This window comes from Parasteatoda tepidariorum, chromosome 7 (genome assembly GCF_982258835.1).
Source record: "Parasteatoda tepidariorum strain Cologne lab strain chromosome 7, Ptep-v5.0, whole genome shotgun sequence".
NCBI lineage: Eukaryota > Metazoa > Arthropoda > Arachnida > Araneae > Theridiidae > Parasteatoda > Parasteatoda tepidariorum.
In genome coordinates, this window is record NC_141761.1 from 82305868 (window position 1) to 82327584 (window position 21717).

The 21717-nt window shown below is 28.0% G+C and overlaps 1 protein-coding gene across 1 annotated transcript in view; it reads right to left on the reverse strand.

The window, feature by feature from the left end:
• LOC107446820 (glutamate receptor ionotropic, kainate 2) overlaps positions 1-3618 on the reverse strand; it is a 144985-nt gene extending 141367 nt beyond the window's left edge. Inside the window, exon 1 of the mRNA XM_021144471.4 lies at positions 2978-3618. Within this exon, the coding sequence (XP_021000130.3) occupies positions 2978-3080 (103 nt within the window). The 5' untranslated portion in view covers positions 3081-3618. The remainder of the gene's footprint in view (positions 1-2977) is intronic.
• Between the last annotated feature and the right edge of the window lie 18099 nt (positions 3619-21717).

Here is a 21717-nt window from a genome sequence, read left to right on the forward strand (position 1 = left end):
TTAAACATTTATAAAAAATTACGGATTTTCAGTAAAATAATTCTTACGGATGATACACCGATAGTGCCATAACGTTATATCGTATTTCGATCTGAAATTTGTTAAAATGTAAATGGGGGAAATTTTATTTTAAATTGATATTTAACTAACAGTGACATGCTTTACAGCATTTTTTTAAAAAGCTAATTTTAATAAATTGTGAAAAATACGCTGAAATCTTAATATTAAATTTTTAAAATCTAGGTGCACAAATTTTAAGGATTAAAAGTTTAAAATTTTCCACCGTCATGTAAACATTTTTAGACCCCAATACATGTTCAAGATAAATATTTATCCAAGATTTAAAAAAAAAATAACTCTGCAATACAGCAAAAAGTTATATAATTATTTCACAACAAAACACTGTAAAAAATTCCGGATTCAAACCATTTTTACTGGATTCATTCGTAAGTTCATTTTTATTTGGAACATGCTACGAAAGAAAAAAAAATGAAAAATCGTAATTTTTACAGTAATAATTATCACAAAATCCCAGACTAACTCTAATTAAACATTACTGTAAAAATTTACAGCAATAATTACCACAAAATCCATGACTAACTCTAATTAAATGAACATTACTGTAAAAATTATGGTATAATACTTTGCGGTGATAGCGGATTCTACTGATTTTGTACCTATTGTGGATTCTACCTAATTCTGCCTATTGTGGTAAAGTGGATTCTATAGATTCTCTATAGTTTCGGCTACTCTGGAATTTGACCCGGATTTTTTTTCAGCGATGAAGTTAAAACCGTTGAGATTATTATTATTATTTCTTTTAAAAATGTGCAAACTTTCAAAGGAATTTTATTTTGAAAATATTATATACGCACTTTCATGCCACATTATTCTGTATTTTGCCATAAAATGATTACAACAAATATTCTGATAATTAAAACTATATATTTGTTAATTAATATTAAAAGCTGAATTAATTGCCCCCTTGAAAGTTATTATATTTCATCTAACGGTTTTTTCTTAAAATTTTGTTTTCATCTGTTTCAGTAAATGAAGATTGCATTCGAAGTTTTAGATATAGAATGTATATTCAATTTCCTAGTAAATGTGTTTAGTCAAGAAGAGAGACAAAATTATTAAGATTCAAGACGCGTATATTGTCCTTGTAAAACGTATTCTAAAAAAACATCTAATTTTTAAATTATAAACGTTATTGTTTTTACTATTTACAAAACAACGTCATTTTTTTCAAGCAAGCAAACAAAAACACATTAACACATAAAAAGTAACTGATGTATGCAAGACTTCGTCCTGAAATTCGTCTAAATTTTTTTAAATGTTATTTTAAAAGTTTCATTAAATTGAGTAATTATGGTCGTGGAAGATACTCTAAATTTGGAAATAAGTTTTAATAATTTAAATGCAAAAGTTAAGAATAATGTTATTGATTTTAATTTTAAATTAAATTCATTAATTTCGTCTTTATATTAAACAAAAAAAACGAATGAGATCAACATGCAATTGTCTAAATACAACTAGATTATGGATAATAAATATAATAAATACATATTTTGAATTCTAGAAGCCATAAAAGCTAAAATCTCTTTAAGCTAATGCACTGTAAAAAATTTCAGATCAAATTATGGTATTAAGTACCGGCACTTTGTGCGCATCTTCCGTAAAATTTATTTCACAGTAAAACTCATTTTTACTGTAAAATATTGCACACTTTAGTTTATGGAATAATATTTATTTAATTAGAGTGATTCAGTGTTTTTACTGTAATTATTACTGCAAAATTTAAGCATCTTTTGTTCCGTAACATGTTCCGGTAAAAATAGATTTTACATTAAAAAGTATGGGAGCCCTTAGTCAAATATTTTTTGCAGTAATTTGATACAGAATTTGTTACAGTGTCTTTTAACTTTTGCTGCATCTTACTTAAATATATTTGAGAATTTATTTCATTGAAATCGATATTTTCTTGATGTATTATGCAAATAAGTACATTGTAAACAAGTTTACAGAAATATGAAAATACTTGTAACATGGGGTATAAAAAATAGGACAAATCGTTGCTTGAAATAAGGAATAAAATTTAAGAAAATGAGCTTAGATCAATACTACATTTAAACATCTAAATTCATTTGGAATTCATTTCAAATGAATCAACGAATATCCCACATAATCAAACTTATTTGTTAATATTTTTAATATAGTTAAGATTTTTTACGGATATGGAACTCAAAAATCTCTTAAGTAGAAAGTGTGCAAAAATGCTACAGACGGTAATTAACAAAGTCTTTGCAGAACCATTTATGACTAGAGTAAAAGTATTAACGTGCACATTCCTGCAGAAGAATTTATTTTTGCGATTAAAATGTAGTTTCTAATTATTTTCTTATGATGTAGTTTCTAATTTGACGATTAAAATGTAGTTTCTAATTATTTTCTTATGATGTAGTTTCTAAATATTCTCTTATGATGTAGTTTCTAATTATTTTCTTTCTCACTTTTTCATAATTTAAACTTATTTTTTACAATGTTAAGGAGCAAAATAAAATTATTACCTACTTAAAAAAATCTGAATAATTCATTGTGAACTATCATAAATCGTGTTGCAAAGCATTATATATAACTTTGCTATAATGGCTTACTATATAACATAATATAACTTAATAACATAAATGGCTACATAAACATATATTTATGTAAATCACGATTTGAAAGAATGGGCAAACACGAATTAAAAAAAAATTATATAAAGATAAAATCATATAAATAAGAGCGAATTCTAAGATGGGAAAAGTAATGAAAGTGCTTATTTACTTAATTATTTTTCTACAATAACAATATAAATTCCTTGAAATTAAAAAAAAAAGAACTTCAAATAAAATAATTTAAACTTCCATTTTGTCCAAATCTATTACAATCATCATGCAAAATAATTGTTAAATTACATATTAAATTTTTTTACCAATTTTAATGACTTCTGGTAATGCCACGACACTTGAAAACATTATAGAAATAGTCACAATTCGGAGTATCCAGTACCACAATTTTTTCCTGCGAAACCGCATGTTTTCTTCAAAAACAGCGATTGAAAAATTTAATTAGTTCACTTTCTCTCGACAATCATGGTCTTCCACCCAACACTTCTTAAGTTCTGAGCACAAGATAATTGAAACAATTGTTTTCCACTATTTAACACGTATCATATCATTTATTAACAACATAAGATTTATTTTGTACTTCAATTTTCACGAGTTTTTACATAGTTATAAAAGTTATAAATCAACTCATTCGTAATCCATTAACGTCGAAAGAAATCCATTTTTCGAATCGAGCAACACGTTAGTTCAGCGCAAACTTTTCGATCCAAAAACGAAGAAACGTAGTCTAACTTCAAACCTTTGCGAGTAACTGAGATATTTCCGAGACTTCCTACTTCCTACTCTTTACATAGAGTGCCAAAAATGACTTAGTACGCATGCGTCACACTTCTCGGCACTCGCTGCGTGCCTCTTTTCTGGCGCAAAGTCGAAAGAGTCGCGCGAAATCACCATCCTTGCTTTACTTTTTTTAAACTTTTTTTTTATTAATATTCCGGCTGTTCTTCGGTTTGTTCGAGATGTTTGTTTTCAAATATTATTTTTTTTTCTTCCCTTTTGGCAATGGATAGAAACTGGCGCTTTCCCCAGTGGATTCAAGCCAAAATAAGATTTCTTTGTCCTCTGCCTTAAGTAGAATGCAGTTGGATTCCAAGTCAGTTAAGTTCATGAACATGAAATGTATATTGATATTCACCTGTTGTCAGAAATCGTTACTTAACAACTGAATTTCAACAATTTATTGAAATATTAAATTGCAAGGAGGAAAGTAAGTTATATTTATGACAGAACTGAATAAAATAGTATATTTGTATTAAGTCTGGAGTTATAGGTTTAATTTACCTTTAAAAATATAACACATTGCTAATTGTTACAATTTTACTCATTGTTACACTGATTTAACTTCATTACAGTCAACTGATGTTTGAAAATCTTGCATTTCACCAGACTAGAAACTGGAAAAATGTAGAAAATCAAAGAAAAATTAACATGTTAATTGATAGAATAAAATCATTTTAAATACACTTTAAATTTCGAGATAAAAATGATTAATAAAAGCTTATAGATTTGTAATTTTACCATATTCAAACAAAGTTAAATAACCATGAATAATATAATAATTAAACTTTTAACTATGAGAAAAAAACGTTTATTAACTGGTTTTACCCAATACTATTAAATAACCAGAATCTTATCGCACTAACTAAGTCTACCTTATGATCGACAGAACTGGGGTTAGTCCCAGGGTTGACAGCACAATATTTCCTCCTCTCCCTTCAACACATGGGGAGTTTCTAGTGCCCTGCATTCTCAAATGTCCTTTACCTGAAGAAACGTTCAGCTCTATATTTATTATTTACGCTTTTGAAACCATGCTAGTTGCAAATGGGTAAAAAAGAAATCATAGTTGTATAATAATACTAGTTGTAAATGGTTTCGAAATCGTTAAGGTAAAAAATTTTCTTTACCGTAAACTTTGCGGTTAGATGGGTGATTCTCACGAAATATGAGAATTTGCAGTCTCCTGCTCCAAGACCTAATACTATACTACTAAAACAACTTTTTTTAAAATTTTAATAAATAGCTTTGCTGTTAGTATTTTAAAATGATCTGGTACTATCATTGATTGTTTTGTATTTCAAAAAAATTTTATTAAATTTAAAAATACCATTTTCCTGTTATGTCACAAACAATATTTCCAATAATAACCAGCTTCAAAACTTCCCATTTATTTCCTAATATCTAATTTTTTTATTCAACCGTTGTAAGCACTTCTAGAATATATGGTGAGGGTATTATTTACGAAAACTTTATTGAAAATAATTTTTTCTGTCAATAATTTGTTTGTCATAAGAAAATCTGTTATTTTTCTGGCTACTTTTATTTAGTGATTTATAACCAAAATAGATAGCACCAGCAATCAATAGCTTATGTTAATAGATTGATTAGAATACCATCCTATCTGAACATGTCTTATTGCATGAATAAAGAAGCAACTTTCTGGTTCAAAACCTATTTCAAAAAATTTTCAGAGTAGGTTTTTATGTTGTCATTTTCCTGTCTTCTTGAAATCATTAATAACATAAACGACTTAGATTTACCTGAGTTATTTCAAGAAATCCTAATGTTTGCCATGGAATGAAACATCTTAGGCCAAAATGTTAAATTAAAGTGAAGTTAAATGCTACATAATGGCAAATTGTCATTATCCTGGCAGTCATTTTCCTGGCTTATGAATGCCAGGACATTGAAACAGTTACCAGAATTTTTTTTAAACAGTTTAATGTAAGGCGAGAAAACAAATATTACCATAATACCAAGCTTATGTAAGATTGTAATACGCTTGAATGTAATTAAAGTTATTTTTTTTATTTAATGGTTTATTATTATTAGCAATTTTATTCTGTACATATCAGCAACAAAAGCATTTTTGATTCTTTCTACAGTGGATAAAAGAGTTAATTTAAACAATTGATGGTCCATCTGACGCAAAAGCTTAAGTTGAGTTACTTACTATTAGCTTAAAAGGACTGCTTTTTTCTTTAACTTCTAGGCTAATGTGGCATTTTCCGGGCTAATTCAAAATTTGGTGAATTTCTATTATATTTTTTTCTGGAGCAATGAACTACACTGCTGTCTGTAATATATTAATAAGCGTAACTAATTAAATATACAAAAAAAATTTAGATCATTTTGAAGACTTTAAATTTGAATGAATTTTTTATTCCGAATTGTCATGTTTGCAAAGAATCATCCAGTTGTCGTAACAGAATGCTACCAGTTGTTTTACCATAATTATAGAATGAAAATTCTAAGTGCTTAGAAAATGTTTCTTCGATGATGAAGAAAGTGAAGTTGATGGCGCAAGCATGAGAAAGAGATAAGGACATACAGAAACAGATAAAGATACGAATACGGATATAGAAAACGGAGCGTTTAAAAATAAATTAGGTTCAAGAAATATTTCTTTATAAACATTAAAAAAATTCACAAACGTGCTCAAAACAAAACAGATAATTCTAATCCTCATTATTTCATACCTCATTATTACAAAATTGACAAAAATATTTTTTTGACTAAGCATATTTCAAAAATTAAAAGAAAGAAAAAATAACTATTTTAGAGTGATATGACAGTATGCTACGAACAGATATTTTTCTTACAGTTATGTTCAGTCAGCATGTGTATACAACAGAAAAACAAAAACCGCCCATAGAAAACGAAATATTACTTTAATAAAATATGGAATAGATGTTTTTTTATTAAAAAACGTCTAACAAAGAATAAAAGTGTGGCCTAAACTACCAGATAGGAAACATGAAAAGATTTACTGTGTTTCTGATTTTATGGAAGAGCCAAAAAATCAGTAATTTTTTTGCGAAGCCGTTTGCTTATTCCTAGATATGTTGGTCAAATTAAGAATAAAAAATAGCTTTATAATATGCTATCAAATTCGGTAATTTTCCTATAATACCTTGGATAATGCTATAAGAAACCATTTATTCCGTGACATTTACGTCTCATTTTTTTTAACTTAACACTAAATGTATGGTAATAAGAACCATAAATTTGAAAATCAGAAATTCTGGTAAAACTTTACATATGAACATAAAAGGAATAATTACCAAAAGAATGGTTTAAATACCATATAGTTTGGTTTTATTACCAGAATTATGGTTGTTTTTTTAGCCAGAAATATCATTATCATAGAGTACGATAATTTGACCAGAACTCCTTTCCGTGCAGAAACAAAAAAACGTGTAAAAAAGACAATGTAATTAACACAAAAAAAGCAAATAAAAAAGCGTAAAATATAATGGATTCGAATAAAAAAGTAATGCTTTTTATTTCGAGGACAATGATAAAATGAATATAACTAAGAAGAAAACACTAGAGTGCGTCATTTTATCGAAAATCTTTATATTCATACATAATTAGAATAGAGAAGATAAATCTGTTAAAATAAGTACGACCTATGACGTTTATTATTATAAATTTGTTAGCAAAAAGAATTCATAGAAACAAAGATAAATCAAATGATCTAATATACGGGTGGTTGAGAAAATCTGAAAAGTGGTCATTTGGGGTGAAAAAATCATCTAAGGAATGTTTGTTGAAATTTTGGATTCTCCTCATTTCCGAGGTAAAATTTCACATTGCTTTCAAACTTTTTTAAAAAATAGATTAAAATAAGGATTGTCGAAAAATTTAAAAGGTGGTAATTTGGGGCAAAAAAGTGTCCAAACGAATAAACGATAAAAATCGAATTTTTATCTTTAAAGTGCTTAGTTAGCTCCCAAATTTAATTTTTAGGATAATATCCAAAATAAGAGTGGTGAAAAAAACTAATAGGTGATCCTTTGTGATCAAAATGTAGTCAAACAAATGCAGTTTGAAATTTTGAGTTTTCTCGTATCATTTTTAAAACAACTAAGGGATCAGAAATAAAAGTCAGCGTGTTTCAAGCGCTCAAAAATAGGCACCTATTTGCGTGACTTGACAAGTGAGATTGAAAAAGAAAAAAAAATCAAATCTTGACATACAATTTGTTTATTTTTATTCTCTCTCGGCTACCGAGGTTTATCCTGGTTTTGTTTCTCACCTTATTTTTGCAATTTTCATTGGCCTCTTTTCATTTAATATTTCAAATCACTTTCGTTAATTTTCATTCATGCTTGGCATGTTTTCAAAATTTTGGAAGCTTGAAGCACGTCGACTCTTTTTTTTTCTTCCAAAAATGCTTGTTTTTGAAGCGAATTAAGTAATAGCTTCCCGCTTTAGTTTCATGGGATTATTTGTTTAACTAAAGAGTTGGTTATGAATAGCGAAAAACACTTATTAAATTTTAAAAAATATATATTTTAAAATTTTAAAAACTGCTGGAAATTGACTTCAAATGTTTAAGTAAAAAAGAGGAATTATTCACCAAGTGAAAATTTGAAATGTAAATCGTATACATTATTTACACTAGAATTTTAAAAAAATCATTTTTATTTCAAAAACACTGTTCTTTTCCACTATGGAAAGTCTATTGGGAGAAATCATTCGTTAGGATTGATCGTAAATATAAATCTTGAAATAAGAGTTAGCAAATGCGTAATAAAATTTATTTCTTTTAAATCTTAAATTTTTAATCAGATAAGCATCACCTTCGAGACACACCAATACATTCCAAATTTTATCTTAAATTGCATATTCTCTTTACTGCGTTATTTTATTTAAGATTTTAATTAAATCATAAGTTAAAATATTTCCCATGTTGATTTAAGTGAAATGTGATTATCATTACATTTTCACAATTACATCTTTATTTAATTGATTTTTTCACCATAAAAATCTGTTTTCGTCGAAAAGTAAAGAAAAAATTTAAAGTAATTACTAAATTTAAATAAATGTTCGAAAAAGTAAAAATATTTAAATGTAACTTGTAATTGTTAAAATCGAAAGAATATTCACATGTGCAGAAAAGGTTTTATGCGTATAATTTAATCAATTAATTAGATAAATATGTTCAATATATATATATATATATATATATATATATATATATATATATATATATATATATATATATATATATATATATATATATATATATATATATATATATATATATATATATATATATATATATATATATATATATATATATATATATATATATATATATGTATATATATATATATATGTGTGGGGACGGCATGAGTGGTCGTCTTTGAAAATAAGAGGCACTGTACTTTAACAAAACATATATTAAACGCTAAATTTACATAAAGATGGACGATAAACAAACACAGGAATAACACAAAATAAATGAGTTCGTCATCGTGAAGTTAAAAGAAAATCGTCATTGCTGCCCCTTTCTGGAATTCATCAGCGTCTCCTTTTTTGTTAGTTCCATCACGCGCTCCCGTGTCTCTCGTGTCTTTGGGAAATTCGCACGGGGTCTAACTTGCAGCTTACATAATCTGTCATAATCTGGTTGAATCTCTAGCTAGATCAGCTTACAGCACAGGAACTGGTACTATAGATTGGAACTGGCACTACAGATAGGAACTGGCACTACAGAATCGGCCGTCCTGCATTTCGGCTGATCCTCCAGCGACTCTAAAAAGAATAAAAAAGAAAAAGCAGAACGGACTGACAAATAAAATTGATAACTGAAAAATAAATGTTTTAGGTTAGTATCTTTCATAAAAAAAATCTTTCGAGTAAGAGTCAATCGGTTCAGGCACGTTCACTCTTCTGTCTTTACAAGTCTTTTGTTTCTTCTTCAACAACTTTTCCTTAACATCTTTCGTCCTTTTTTTTTTCTTTAACGTCTTTCGTCTTTTTTTTTCCTTTCATGTCTTTCGTCTTTTTTTTTTTCTTCAACGTCTTTCGTCTTTTTTTTTTCTTTAACGTCTTTCGTCTTGAACTTCTTCTACGTCTTTAAAGTCTTTCGTCTACTTTCACGTCTTTCGTCTTTAAATTCTTTCGTCTTCTTTTACGTCTTTCGTCTTTAAATTCTTTCGTCTTCTTTCAAGTCTTTCGTCTTTAAGTTCCTTCGTCTTCTTTTACGTCTTTAAATTCTTTCGTCATCTCTTACGTCTTTCGTCTTTAAATTCTTTCGTCTTTCTTTACGTCTTCTTCAAAAATCAAATTCTTTAGCAATTAATTTTTCATCTTCAAAAATTACAGTCTTTATTTTTTTGTCTTGGCAAGTACTAAAATTCTTCTTGGCAACCGCTAAAATTCTTCTTGGCAACCGCTCCATGATTTAAGATACTCCGCACACGTTGTCGAGCAGTTGGGTCCTTCGTGATTCCCTTCTTTTACTACATCATAGGTATTTCCTCCTTTTACTCTTGTTATTTTGTAAGGGCCAAGGTACTTAGGTTTTAGCTTCAAATGAGGTCCAAATTGGATTCTTTTGATGGCGACCAAATTTCCAATTTCGTAGGATTTTGGCTCCTTTCTTCTTAAATTATAGGTCTTTTTATTTTCTTGTTGAATTTTAAAAATTTGTTGCTTTGCGTTTTTTCTTAGTTCCTCTCTTTGGGTGTCAAACTGAGACTGAAATTCAATTTCGATCATTTCCTTTAGTTTTCCCAGTCCATTAGTGTTCATTTTTGTCCCAAAAAGCAATTCAAATGGAGTAGTGTCTATGCTTCTTTGATAGGTAGAATTTATCGCTTGTTGAACTTTATTTGTATGCTTGTACCATTCAGCTGGATTTTCTATGGATAATTTTGAAAGAATCGATATGATGGTTTGATTAATACGCTCTACTTGTCCGTTAGCTCTTGGTAAACCTGTTGTTATTAAATGATGTTTAATATTTTCTTTCGAGCAATAATCAGCAAATTCACTGGAGGTAAATGTTGTACCCCTATCTGAAATTATCTGGGAAGGATTTCCAAATACAGTTTTTTGGATTTCTAATTTGGCTAAAGTTTCAGCTGACGTAGTAGTCTTTGTGGGATAAATCCATACAAACTTGGTAAAAGCATCTATTATCGCTAACACATATTTATAATTTTTATGGGTGCTCTCCAAAGGTCCGAGATGATCAATATGAAAAGTTTTCAAAGGCATATCTTCTTTATGCAATGGATGTAATAGTCCCTCTTTCTTTCCTCTTTTATGATTCATCAGTATGCAATGAACACAATTTGCTATGATGTTTTCTATTTTCTGTCTAAGTTTGGGTATGAAATAATATTCTTCGATTTCTTTTTCCGTATATTTAATTCCAGAGTGTCCTTTCTCATGAGCTGTTCTTATAATTTCGTTTTGCATATTTTCTGGCACAACCACCAATTCTTTGCCATCAACAAATTTATACAAAATTTCGTTTCTATTGCAATAATCTTCATAATTCGAAATTTCAAGTAGTTCTTTTATAGTCTTAATTCCAGTATCTTTATCTTGGGCTGACCTGAGTCTTGGTAAAATATTATCGACATGTAGGAATCCGTTCTTAAGATCAATTGTACTGAAAATTTTCGAGTCTTGTAGTCTATCTAAAATGTCTTCAATTAATGGGAGGGGAAATCTATCTTTGACAATTATCTTATTTAATTTTCTATAATCTATGCAAATACGAGGAGATCCGTCTTTTTTCTTAACTATTACAACGGGACTACAATATTCGGAAGAACTAGGCTCCACTATTCCTTGTTTTAACCATTCAACGACTTGAGCTTCAACAGTCTTCTTTTCAGAAAACGGCAATCTACGTGGCTGGTGAAATATCGGTTCCTGACTTTTAACCAAAATGTTCATTTCCACATTAGTTGTCTTAAGTTTATCTGGCGCATAATCGAAAACTAATTGTTGTAACTTATTTTTTAAAACATTAGGAACACAAGGATCTATGTTAATTTCAACCTCATCAGATATAGTAAGATCGATTGGTAAAATAGACAAATAGTTTACTTCATCAAAACACGGAATTTTATTTTTAATTGTGATACCCTTTTCATTGATTATTGTTTCACCGTGCATTAAGACATTAAGGCCTATAATAGCGTCATACGGCATCATATCATTTTCTACAACACATATTTCAGCCAAATATTTGAAATCGTCAATTTTAATACTTTCTTTAAAATAACCTAACGGAGTCACTTTTGATTTTCCAAATCCGTTTAGAGTACAATTAAATGGAAATATTTCTTTGGAGTTTAAATTTTTAAAAATTGATCTTTTGATTAAAGTGGCTTGACTTCTTGTATCAATCAAAGACTTCACAGTTAAGTTATCAATTATTACCATTTTAAACAACTTTGGCTCTACGCTAACATTTAAAGTAGCAACTTCCGTTTTTGCATTTGATTTTGGACATTGCGAAGCTTTGTGTCCAAACGCTTCACATTTAAAGCACTTTAAACCCTTATCTTTATGTATGCAATATTTTGAAATATGATTTCTTGAACCACAATTGTAACACAATTTATTATTAAAAGTTTCAACATCAGTATTATACCTTATCTTTTCATTATTATTTTCATATTTATTTTTATTCCTATTTGAAACATCTTTTCTCACATTATACCTATCATCATATTTTGCTTTTGTTCTATCATAATAATTATGTTTACTATCAAAGTCATGTTTTGTTCTGATTTTATCGAAAGCATTTTTACTCTTTGCGGAATCACTTTTTATTATTTCATAAACTTTAAGTTTCTCTTTAAATTCGGACAAATTTTTGCAGCCGTACAAAACAATTTTGTTTTCATGCTTATCGTTAATCCCCTTAATTACATAATGCATAAAAGCAGCATCGTCTATTTTTCCGAAATTACAGATCTCTTTCATCTTTAAATAATATTCTTGAGCCGATTCACAATCCTTCATTTTTCGTCTACTTAAAAGATCATGCAAATTAGCAGAATTAATTTCAAAAGAAAATTCGTCAATCAAAGCTTCTTTTAATTTTCGCCATGAATTTATTTCCGGTACAGTTCTGACAAATAAAGAGGCGTTACCACCAAGAGATCTTTTGGCAAAAATAAATTTTTGTAAATCTGACAAATTAAACAATTTTGAAATATTTTCGAAATGTTCGATCCAATGAACAATATTTTCATGCGATCCTGCATTATACTTAGAAATAGTACTTTCGATATCAGAATAATTAATAGCAACATTTTGAAATTCGAAATTTCTACAGGAATTATTTTTATCTTTTAAACACGAATTACTGTTTTTATTTTCATCATTTCTCTGCACTGGAAAATTGTGTTCCTTCTCTTTAATCAAAGGTTCAGTTTCACTTTGAGGATTGCTTATGTCGTCGTCCGACTCTGAACTAGACGCGTTGGCGCTGTTGGCGAACTCTGCCAGTTTATTCATATCCATTAATAACGTCAACATGTTTATTGCAATTTCGGTTTCATTGCCTTCATACGAAATATTTAGAATATTGGAAAGAGTTATAAGTTGGTTAAGAGTGAATTCTTTTTCAATATTTTTTAATTTATTTTGAAATTCTTCGCTGTCTAAAGTAAAATTGAAACCAGTAAAATTTCTTAATCGTTTTCTGTTTGAACGATCGCCTTCTACATCGAAAATAAATTTATGTAAAAGTCCTATTTTGTCTTTCTTAAAATTTTTCAATGCTTTGCTTACTTGCTTAATATCGTTAAGAATCATTTTTGATTAATGAATAAAAGTCTAATAATAAATGTAGATGTCACAAATGTACGATACGTACCCCAATTGTAGTTGCAGAGATGAAATTAAAAAAATGAAAGTTTCATCACAACGCCATTCCGTTACTTACTTTCACAAGAATGAAACCATTCGGCATCCAATTTTCTTCACCAATAATTTTCTTTTTACTAGCAATTTTTTCTCAATCTAATTTCTTCATCATCAATTTGTTCTTGAAACCACTTCTGATTTTGTGGGGACGGCATGAGTGGTCGTCTTTGAAAATAAGAGGCACTGTACTTTAACAAAACATATATTAAACGCTAAATTTACATAAAGATGGACGATAAACAAACACAGGAATAACACAAAATAAATGAGTTCGTCATCGTGAAGTTAAAAGAAAATCGTCATTGCTGCCCCTTTCTGGAATTCATCAGCGTCTCCTTTTTTGTTAGTTCCATCACGCGCTCCCGTGTCTCTCGTGTCTTTGGGAAATTCGCACGGGGTCTAACTTGCAGCTTACATAATCTGTCATAATCTGGTTGGATCTCTAGCTAGATCAGCTTACAGCACAGGAACTGGTACTATAGATTGGAACTGGCACTACAGATAGGAACTGGCACTACATATATATACATATATATATATATATATATATACATAATAAAAAGTTTGCATTTCCAGATTTTCTTTAATTGGAGGTAGAGGTAGAATAGCGAATGAAATTCGGGTTCAACTTCCTTATAAAAACGCATTTGCTTAAAGGAATTACAAATAAATAAAAGCATTATCACCCAGAAATGATTCAAAGAACAACTAGTAAATTTGCATTTTATGCACTAAATATTTTTCACAAAGAAAACAGCTCATTATTTTTTTCTCAACAACAAAATTACTAAATAGCAAGTTCTGTTGCTTTAAAACATGTAGCAGAATAATAGTGAAGGGAATTTGAAAACACATAACCTACAAATTAAAAACAGATGAACATAAAAACACATTCGCCTACTATAATTAAAAAACCAGTATCGACCATAAATACTTCAGAAAAAAACTAGTGAATTTTTAGTATTATGCACTAACATTTTTTTACTAAGAAAATAGTTTACTGTATTTTTTTTCTCATCAACAAAATTCCAAAATAACAAGCTTTGATTATTCTAAGCATAAAATAGTTTAATAGTGAATGAAACTTATATTCAACCTTACTTGTGAAAATACATCTACTTACCTAGAATTTAAAATAAATAAGCACAGTATCTCTCATAAATAATTCAGAAAACAACTAGTAAATCGATATTATTAGGCATTAACATTTTTTTATGAAGGAAACAACTCAATGTATTTTTCCCTCAAAAACAAAATAACAAGTTCTGATTTTTCTCAACATACAGCAGTATAATAATGAATAATATTCAAGTTCAACTTTCCTTATTGAAACACATTTACTTACTAGAATTTAAAATAAATAAACTTACTATAGATCATAAATACTTCAGAAAACAACTAGTAAGTTTTCAGTATCATGCATTGGCATTTTTTAAAAGAAAACAGCTCAATAGATTACTATTTGATTGTCCGTTTTATTTCAACTCTTCTCCTCGTTTGGACAGTGTAATTGCTTGAGAAGACTTTAATTCACATAATCTCTCTTCCCGAAATCGTTTCCTAAGACAATCGGGAAGAGTAAAATAAAAGAGCGAAACACGAATTGTTTCCAACAACGATTGGTTTGATGGCAAAGAATGATGTCCACAAATTGTAGTTTTTTTTCATCTGTTTCGTTTCGAACTTCTGTTTCTTTTCGGTAGGAGGTCCTTAAAAGCGGTCTTGAAGACAGAGGCTGTCATTGAAACAGATTTTGGAGTAAGAAAGTGTTATTTTTCCCGATCAGATTTTCTGGACAGTTCTTAGTTGGATACTCGCGTAAAACAAGTCGTAAAAATTACATGGTTTTTACACCTATATATATCACTGGATATAGTTTATTTTTTTAAATGTGTAGAATTATAATTACATGACTTTTACTTTATTTTTAAAATAAAATATTTTAAGTAAGAATCTATTAATTATTTTTAATTAATAATTTTAGCTTACAACTAATAAGTTAGGACATATGTTATCCAATTTATGCATATTTATCTGCTAATATAAGAATTGATATTTTATTTTGTCAGAATTTTACAATCTTAATCTCTTTATCTTAAATTTTTACAGACTTTTACTTCATTGTTTTCAAATTCTACAAATCGTGAAACCACTTTATGTAACAATGTTATGAACAACTTAAGTAAGTGTATAGTGTAAGTGGGATTAAATGATTTTTTTACTCACAAGACACTTTCATTTTAAAAAATTGCGGATCAAATTATGGTATAAAGTACCGGAAATTTAGGGCCACATTCGTGAAATCTATTTTTGCAGTGAAATATTATACCATAAATTTTGCATTTTTATTTAGTTAATTAGAATGATTCATTGATTTAACTGTATTTATTACTGGAAAAATTACAGTATATTAGATATTTTGCTCCGTAACATTTTCCGGTAAAAAGGAATTTTACAGTAAAAAGTACTAACACCCTATGGGCCGGTACTTGCTTTTCTACAGTAGTTATTAGTTCAAAAAATATTCTTTTGTAGGTATGTATATATGCATTTGCTTTAACAAAACTAAATGAATACATTTAACAGTATTCATAAAAATGGGAAACCGTTGAATATTATAGTTTCTAATAGTCCTTCAGACGTTAAGTCACGCAAAATGTTTGCAGAAAACGAAAAGTGTTATTATAGATTGATGCTTACATGACAAAAATAGAATTTTTTATAGAATCACGTTATGTGTAGAATTGATATAGAATTTACTATGAATTAAAATGCAACAAATTAATTTCATTGTTATCCTTACAAAGCTTTCATTGTTATCCATTGAAAATTATTTTAGACAAATATGGTAACTATTCAATCACGTGCTATTTTTTAATCTTTCAATATTGTAGAAAATAAAAAACAAAAATTTAAAGAATGTTTCTCTGCAAATATATGGTATCTATTTTCCTTTCACTGTAAAAAATTTGAATCAAATTACGATATAAAGTACCGACACTTTGAGTGTATCATCCGTAAAATCCATTTTACCGTATTATATTACCACATAATTTTTAGAGTAATATTTATATGAGTAAAGTAATTCAATGATTTCATTGCAATTGTTATTGTACATAATTACGGTATATAAATTTTTTCATTCTGTGATATGTTCCGATAAAAAGTACCGGCAACTTGAGTGCCGGTACTTTTTACCGTAGTTTGATACAGAATTTTTTGCAATGTACTTCACATACATCAATGTTTATATTGTTTTCAATTAAATAAATTAATAACAGCTGATATTCATGATTTGTCGAATGGCCCGATTATTCTTTTTATTAAATTTGACAGCTATTTAAAGAATTAATCCCAACAGGAGATATATTATAAGCATGATAATGTATATCAAAGTTTACTTTATCAAGATTAGTTAGAAGAAAAGAATAATTTTAATTTCAATGAAAGAAAATATCGCGATTAACAGTTAATAATTTTGAGAATAGAACGTAGTTGGGCAGTTGATATTTGCGATTTTTTTTAGAATTGTTAGAATACGTAATTTATGGAAATCTCTTAGACACGTTTATTATTTACTTATTTATTTAACGGGTCTCTAAGTTCCGAACTACCATACAAAACAATATGATATCCTACAATGGATCAATAAATTGATTTTGTTTCCGGTATACTTGAAGCTTCTTTAAGAGCAAATTTCATATCTGATAATTTTCGGCAATTGGAATTGCAAATGCGAATGAACGAACTTTTACTTTTCTGCAATTTTAAGTTCCTTCAAAAACGCACCACGCGTATCTTCATTTTTTTGACACACTTGTATATAATTAGAATCACTGAAATACTTAATGACTTTTTTCGGTTTGTATTCAGAATTCATTTCCATGACCAGAGAAGTAACTGTAAGTTACGAGTTGCACCTTTTATTCATAAACTGTCTGTTCAAGCGCAATTACTTTTGCTTACCTTAATTGTTTTAATTTAATGTTATAAGTATTCTTGTAAAATTATTGTCAAATATTGCATTACAGTAGGCCCAAAAAAGCTATATTAACGCAATTTTATAATGTTTTGACCAACTTAGTGAGTTTCATAAATAATATAACTATGAAAAAATATCCATGGTTATTTTTCAACGAAAAATACTTGATGGAATTAAAGAAAGTAATATTTGGAATATTCACTTTGATACAAGGCACAACACGAATTTCAGATAACGGACTCTGTGAAATTTTACAAAGTATGTAACTTAAGAGCAATTGAGTACATCAATGCGTATTCGTAACCCGTAAAATATCAATGTTACAAAAAATAGAAGAAAATAAAAAGTTGAAAAGGAAAAGAAGTAGATTCAGACCCTTTACTGAAAAGTTGAATTGTATAGAAAGAGCTCAAAACGACTTAAGATTTATCCGTTGGAAAACCTTTGCGGGTGATATATCCTGGTGAAGCAATCCAACTGAAACAACTTTGGCTCGTATTAGAATTATTGAACCATTAATTTAACTGAAGTCTTGTAGACATAACTGTTTCCTCTATAAGTTAATTATCTACAAATTTCAACTTTATTGTGCGATAGAATAGGTAATAAAACAAATATGTTTTGCAATTTAAGAAAACTACTTACTAACTAGTCACTACTTAAACTACTTACTACTTACTAACTAACTCAAAAAAGTTTCTTTAAATGAGTATATTTCCTTTTTCTATCGAGTTTCAGTTGAGTAGAGTTGTAGTAGAATTATTAAACCATTAATTTACCTAAGCATTGAAATCATAAATGTTTTATCTAGAAGTGTATGAACAAATTTTAAATATTTGTGGTACTATGGAACAGATAATAAAACAAATGTGTTTAATAAGTTTGAAAGGCTACATACTAACTAGCAAAATTTCTTCCTGTGTTGCTTAGTAATTTTTATTTTAAAATAAAATAAGATTTGATTCGGCAAATTGTAAAATAAAATCAACACGATACTTGACAACGAAACGGATTAAAATCAAGCCAAGGAATAAAGTATTTCTATTCAAACTATCCTATACTTGGAATTTAATTGTTTTGTCATAGTCATAAGATACATGAATTGAGACAATACTAAATGTGTAAAAAGATTTCTTTAATGAAATATACTTCCTTTTCTCTAGAGGTTTAGTAGAGTAGAGTTGTTGAAGAATAATTAAACTATTAATTTACCTAAAGTATTGTAAGCATAAGTTTTTCATCTATAAGTAAGTCTACGTATAAATTTTAAAGATTACTTACTAGCTAGCAAAATTTCTTCCTATGCCACTCAGTAATTTTTATTTTGAAATAACATATTATTGGATTTTACAAATTATAAAAAAAATCGGCTAGATTATTGACTCAGAAACAAATTAAATTTAAGCCAGGAAATAAAGTATTTCTATTCAAACTGTCATTAACTTGGAATTTAATCGTTCGACATATTTTTATGATGCATCAAATAAGACAATACTAAATACGTCAAAATATATTTTTTAATTAAATATATTACCTTTTCTCACGAGTTTCCGGGTGGAAAACTTAATTAGCATTATAAAACGGATTGTTGGATCAGTGAGTTGGATCTTTATCCTTGAATAAACAGTTTTAATTTTATCCATTGTCTCTTGATGCAAAAAAATGAAAATTAAGGAAAGGAAAAAAAATCATGTGTTGTCAGTGTTGTTTCAAAATATTTTATTAACTGATCGAAAATTTATTAACATCTGGGTATGATAATTGTATTTTGTTACCTTTTAAAGCTATGCAACTTATGTCGATATATTTTGTCAAAAACATTGAAACAGTATTGTTTCAAAAACTCCTTTATGTACAATTTTTTCAGTAAATTTTGAGTAACAGCATATTATGTACATTTCTTTTGAAACACAGTTAAAATAAAAATGAAATACAGATAAACGATACATGATTTTATCAGAAAGATATTTGGCTTCGAATAAATTGCGAAGAAGAAAAGCGCATAATATTATCCCCTGAGGCTGCTGAATTATAAACTTAATCTTTTTATTTCAATACTCCTAAGCGACTGCTTAAAATAAACAAAAATTTACAGATTGAATTGCTATTCCCCAAATTTGGTTGATTACATGATGCATAGATATTCTTTTTATATTTTTGAAAATAACCATTTTTACCTTTCTGTTTTCTTTAGACATTGAAGGGTTTTTTAAAAAAGATATATATAATTATAAAAACAACTCACAAATTTTTCAGATGCCTACGAGAATTTGCTTGAAATTCGCGCCTGTTTAGATTATTAAAAATAACAATTTTCATCTTTTTGTTTATTCAAAACGATTATAACGCTAGCCATTAAATAATTTAGAAATATTTTCTTTAAATCATTGCTATTTAATGTGTCAAATGCCTACGGGAATCATTCATAATTCATACTTGCTGAGATTATTAAAAAACACCACTTTCATTTTGCAATTCGCTAGAAAAGATTCTCAAACTGTTGCTAATGCCCGCAAATATGATAGGTCAAGAAAATCTTTTTGATTAGCTTGTTCATTAAATAAAAAGTTAACTAATAACGAAGAAGTAGGCAAAGCACGTTGAAGAAACAAAATTGAAATTTTCTTTAAAAAACAGAAGAATTATTCACGGCTCTTTTTCTAGTTGAAAGAAGGAAGATAAGGCCCGTGTTTTAAATTGGATAATCACTATATTTGTAAGAAATAGTTATTTTATTATATATTTAACACATTTGATACATCAGTTCCAAGCTTTATATATTCCCAAAAGTTTTAAAAGCCAATACGTTTTGAATATATCTCTTCATCAACTCATACGATTATATCCGCAAAAAATAGTGCTTTCTAATATTGTTTCAATATAGCCAAAGCAAAATATATAAATACAATAGTGTGAGGAGCAGTATAAAATTTAAACAAAATCGAACACAGTAAGTAAAAAATATATCACGAAAAAATACAGATAATAAAATGTAAAGAAAAATACAGAACAAAACACAAAACGAAATCTATAAGGCGAGGAGCGAATTCAAATGAACTTACATGTTCCAGAATCTTTCAAGAATGATAAATATCTTTTGTACACCTCAACGTGTGCTTAATATGAAGAAAAAATGATAGATTAATTAGGAAGCGGTTTAAACTTTCTAAGTATTTTTTCTTCCATTTAGGAGAGAGTTAAATACTTTAATTTTTATTCAAAACTCACTTAAACTTGTCAAAGTTCACAGGGCATCAATAAACACTGAAAAACTGCACTAAAAGATGTTGTCCCGAAAGTTGAAATATATCTTTTTTCCTCATTTATCTCCAATGTAAAAATAAAAGACAACAGAGCTTAATATTTGTATTTAAATGTGAAAGATAGGATTTGAATGAATGATTTTTCGTTCTGATAGCAGAAAAGTTTTTATGCATTGATTCTATGGCATCTATAAAAGTCACATTTGAATCTGTATTTAGATTTTTGATTCCTATCGCTGCAAGAAAGGGTCAATAAATTTAACATATAAAAATGTATTTTATTATCTTTGCGTTGAATAGAAATCCTATTAGTAAAATTTATTTTTCCGAATTGTTTAATTTTAATGGAAATATCTCTAATCCTATTATTTAAATGTCACAAACTCAGTGAAACACGTCGTGGAACAAAATAAAAAGCTCATTCACCAATCTTGTTCTTATAATGAATTAAAATAATTGAATCATTTTATGTTGTACGTATCAAACAAGAAGAAGCTTTCACGTTGATGTTAGTAGCTTTCAGAAATAGAACATTTAAAAATTTCCAGATTCAATGTTTTCTATTTCCTACTTTCAATAAATTTCTTTTAAGTTAATTAGAAATAAATAAAAACGAATGATTTGAATAAATTTCTACATACCCTATTTGATTTGTGCAGTTTCAGTATTAATTAGATATAAATGTAGGACATAGTTGTTTGCTTGAAAAGGGTCATGCTGTGCATAGGATAATATTTACTGTTTTTGATCTTAAAATTAAACTAAATCTTTTCAATGTAGATTTCTAAGACTTTATTCTTTTTAATCTACTCGCTTTACTTTCACAAGCAGAATAAGCTTTATTACTGGGGCTTAAAAGTTCAAAATAAGATATATTTAATAAGGTGTTTTTTAATAGTCTAGTAAAAGCAAGTTTGCAACAAAGAGAGACTAAGCTTTAAAGTTTTGAAAAGAGGCATCGTTGCATATTTTTTTAAGTAAATTTTAGTTATATGTCGCAAGCCAAACTATCGTTTTTTGAAATGATGCGTTACATTTGTTTGTATTATTTTGTTTTTAAATAGTTCAATACTACGCACAATAAATAATAATGTTTTAATACCTTTTG